Source organism: Helicoverpa zea, chromosome 31 (assembly GCF_022581195.2).
Source record: "Helicoverpa zea isolate HzStark_Cry1AcR chromosome 31, ilHelZeax1.1, whole genome shotgun sequence".
Taxonomy (NCBI): Eukaryota; Metazoa; Arthropoda; class Insecta; order Lepidoptera; family Noctuidae; genus Helicoverpa; species Helicoverpa zea.
Genome location: NC_061482.1, coordinates 12,073,530 through 12,077,406, shown reverse-complemented (window position 1 = coordinate 12,077,406; position 3,877 = coordinate 12,073,530). Strand labels below are relative to the sequence as shown.

Below are 3,877 nucleotides of genomic sequence, written 5' to 3'. Positions count from 1 at the left end.
GTGATTAGTTAAAATGTTGCTTAGAAGGTGATTAGTGATTTTATAAGTAAGGGGGTAAGATTTTTAGTTTGTACGAATTTTAAGAAAAAAAAAAATTGACAAAAGCCGCGGAGCAAAACCCATAGGTATGTTATTGATATTATTAAACTGCAAAAATTGCTTATTGAGTTCAAGTCATTTTCTAACTCGACTAGGTACGGATAATGATTTTTTTCTCACATTTCATCCAAACAATAGAAATGTTAAAGAATCCAAGTTGTAAGTTGGTTGAATTTTATCTGCTGATATATCAGCCTAATTTGAATAAACGCTTTTGAGTTTTGTTCATATTAAAGTTTGAATAAATAAAAAATAAACTCAAATGATTGTAACCTTTATGCTGATAGTAAATAAAAGGTTGAAAACATTTTTTAGGCGTCGTAAATTGGTGAGTAGTCTTTTGGAATACCAGAGTCATCTTCACAACTGCCGGTCGGTGCGACCATACACTTCGCTGCACAATGCACATAATACTTGAAAGCGTTCCTATTGCCACCGCAGCCTGTATAATAGTAGATCTCGCAATCTCCAATGAATTTGTTGTAACCCCACCTGTGGATGAAGGCAACGACCGTAACATATGGATCTTTCTGATAATTAGGGCCCGGATAAATATGTATTAAAAAACCTAAAATATGTATATAAAATATGTACCAAAAAATCTAAAATATGGAAAAAATATGGGGTGTAAAGTAACAATAACTTTCACAATGAAGCATATATAATCTTGTGAAAAATAATTACTATGAATAGTTTTATTCAATTGCTTTACCCTTGTGAAATTGGTTGCAATGCACAACGACGTACTTCTCTTATCAAAATTAAAACTCTTTTGGTCTGAATACAGTCTTATATTGTCTGAATGATCTCTCTACGTTACATGACGTGACGGACGCATACATAAACATGCATAATTCGGTAATTTTGTAAGTTAATCTATATTGCCCTCAAAACTTCCGCACATAATTTAGATATATTTTTAAGGTATCAAAAAATCGCAATGATTAAAATACAGAAGGTAAATTCTATATATTTTTGAGAATATTTGGATAATTGTGACATTTTCTTGCAAAATATGGTCTTAACCTTGAAATATGGAAAATGAAACTAGGTTTTTCACAGTCTAAATATGATAATCGATGTAGAAAACACATTCTACACCGAAAATCGCGTAAATTCAAACTAATATTATAAATGCGAAAGTAACTCTGTCTGTCTGTCTGTCTGTCTGTCTGTCTGTCTTTCTGTCTGTCTGTCTGTCTTTTCTTCACGCCTAAACTACTGAACCGATTTGTGTGAAATTTGGTACAGACATAGTTTGAAACTTGAGAAAGGACATAGGATAGTTTTTATTACAAAAAAAAAATTATTATTATTCCGGACATATTTATAGCGCCATCTATTGGTCAAATCAAAAATCTGCTGGTAGTCACTATTCCACGCGAACGAAGTTGCGGGCAAAAGCTAGTTTAAAATATGTGTTTACATATTAATCCGGGCCCTACTGATAATCGTAATCACATGATTTGCCTGTTTGCACTTCTGAAACGCAATGTATACTTTACTCACGTTCTAATCCATTCCTTGCATGTGCCTTTTCTAGGTGCATATTGGCAGAGAGTTTCCTGGCCGTCATGCTTGGGCACGTAAGCCCATGGTGGAACCGGAACTCCCTCATTACCCTCGCCCATACCTGTTATGCGAGAAATGAAATAGTTACATCGTTAATCAAGCATTTCATCAAGCTGTGGTTGTGTGGAAAAAAATAAACCAATTTAACAATAAATATTAATAACGTTTTCTTTAAAAAAATGGATCTTCCAATAACAAAACTAAACCTGGCATAGAATACTGAATTTCCTACAAAATTACTAAGTTACCGACAGCAGAGGTTTTGTCAAAATAATCATATTTTTACAACTTGCATGAACTGTTTTACTTTCTATTGTTGGATACTTCCACCGAATGGTCTCATGATTATGATTTACATCATGTTGATGATGACAAGACTTCTGATAACAACAAAGTCCTGGGAGAAATAGCCACCTTACCTACCCATTAGTATTATGTACCCATTAGTACGCATGTACCCATTAGTATGTTATAGCTTATCAAGTTGTTTTCGTACCTGGTCTAGTAAAAACTACAATTATTATTTTATAAATTATACCTCTCCAGCTAGGTAAGTCAGGCCAGCCTTTTTCAGGAACGTGCTCTCTCTTTAACCTTTCTTTATTGTGTTTATTGGGAGCGTCGTGATTAGGCCTTTTAAGAAACGCATCCCTCCATGCCTTCCACTTCGCTTGAACTTCTGGCGAAGGGGTCCAACCATCCCAGGCAACCATTATTTGTCTTTTCAAATGATCTTTCTCTTTGGAGACGTCTAGACGGTGTCCTCCGGCATATTGAGCTGCATGAGGGAACTGCGTCGCTAATGGTAGTTCCCACTTGTAGTAACTGCCCTCACTCCAGCACGATAGCGCAGTATGAAAGTTTAAAACAAAGCTAAAATAAACTGTTACTGCGAACATTCTGCATGTCCCGAGACCGAACAACGTTTTAATAGAACTGTATTTGTAAAGCCGTGGTGGTTTTGAATACAAAAACTATTTGATTCAGATTCCAATGTATAGAATTTTAATTCTGTATGCTGGTGACCTATTCGTGCTTGTTTTAATTAGTCGGACTGATTTCCAATTAATGTTGAATTTGTTCTTTGTAATTAACAAGGTGTATAAAATCTCTGAAATTAACAAAATAAGAAAAAGCGGCTAAAAGCGTGTCTGAACACTGAGTGTAGGGTTCCTTAGTTTCCAGAGTATGGCCCATACCTACCCTGACTTTATCAATTTAATGTATCAATCGAATAAAAAACTTTATCCAATGTACAGCGACATCCCTTGGGAAATTAGGTTACGAATTGGTAAAAAACTTAATTTTGAAAAAAGTCGTGGTGGCCTAGTGGGTAAAGAAGTATCAGGGCGTGGATTCCAGGTCAGGCAAGTACCAATGCAACTTTTCTAAGTTTTTATGTAGGTAATTTCTAAAGAGACACGCTGTTGGGCCATAAACAGAAAAATAAAACCTGGACAGGGCTGGACACGTCAGCCGAATGCATCCAGACAGTCCAAAGTGGGGAGGCCTTTGCCCAGCGGTGGTTCGGGCTAAAATAAAAAAAAACATGCTAGATAATTAGATCGATTACTGAAACATATCCAAGGTAACTGATAATTTGTAGCCATCCAACATAATTAAATAAAACACACTGAAAAAAACACTGATAGGAAAATAAACTTATGTTTTGTTTAGTAAGTGTAATCTCTATCTCTCTCTCTATAAGATCTCGTCAATATAAATGAAATAGGTAAGCCTGAATGCGGTAGTTGTATGTAAAATACCGTCGAGGAGTTTGCATTTCGTGGAGGCGTCGTCATCATACACATCATATATCGGGTGTGTCGTACCTAATCACATTTAACCCTATCACATATAGTTTATGATATTCTATGGCGAATAATTTCTTTGATTTGAGGGCGAATAGAAAAAAAAAAACCTAATCCATTCAGTGGTTTAGCTACGGGAGTCATTTTCGTTTTCATAATTTACAGAGCAGAGATAAAGTTAGGAGTACATATTGAATGTTTTGACCAGTTGACAGAAGCTGACAGTATACAAGGGAGAATTTCAGTTGTTTGTATTGACTGACTCTTACATGGTGTTTTAAATCTTACACACTTTTATTCTATTTACTTTGTTTGAAATTTTATTTTTACGTATTTTATTTTTTCTTTGTGCTAATCGACATTAACCAGTATATTAACGTATTTAATTTAATGTG

The 3,877-nt window shown here is 34.9% G+C and overlaps 1 protein-coding gene across 1 annotated transcript; it reads right to left on the bottom strand.

The window, feature by feature from the left end:
• Window positions 1-406: 406 nt before the first annotated feature.
• Window positions 407-2,570, bottom strand: LOC124645478. Its single transcript, XM_047185293.1, has 3 exons — window positions 2,210-2,570; window positions 1,609-1,732; window positions 407-591 (listed from the first exon to the last, which is right to left on the bottom strand). The coding sequence occupies exons 1-3, from the start codon at window positions 2,568-2,570 to the stop codon at window positions 411-413; spliced, it is 666 nt and encodes a 221-aa protein (XP_047041249.1). The 3' UTR covers window positions 407-410.
• Between the last annotated feature and the right edge of the window lie 1,307 nt (window positions 2,571-3,877).

Bases quoted from the DNA above. Each gene is read 5' to 3' on its own strand.
- LOC124645478 (XM_047185293.1), bottom strand. From the start codon at position 2,570: ATGTTCGCAGTAACAGTTTATTTTAGCTTTGTTTTAAACTTTCATACT. The intron at 1,733-2,209 runs GTATAATTTATA...CTCGCATAACAG, and splicing joins TGACTTACCTAGCTGGAGAG to GTATGGGCGAGGGTAATGAG. The intron at 592-1,608 runs GTGAGTAAAGTA...CTTCATCCACAG, and splicing joins TGCAAGGAATGGATTAGAAC to GTGGGGTTACAACAAATTCA.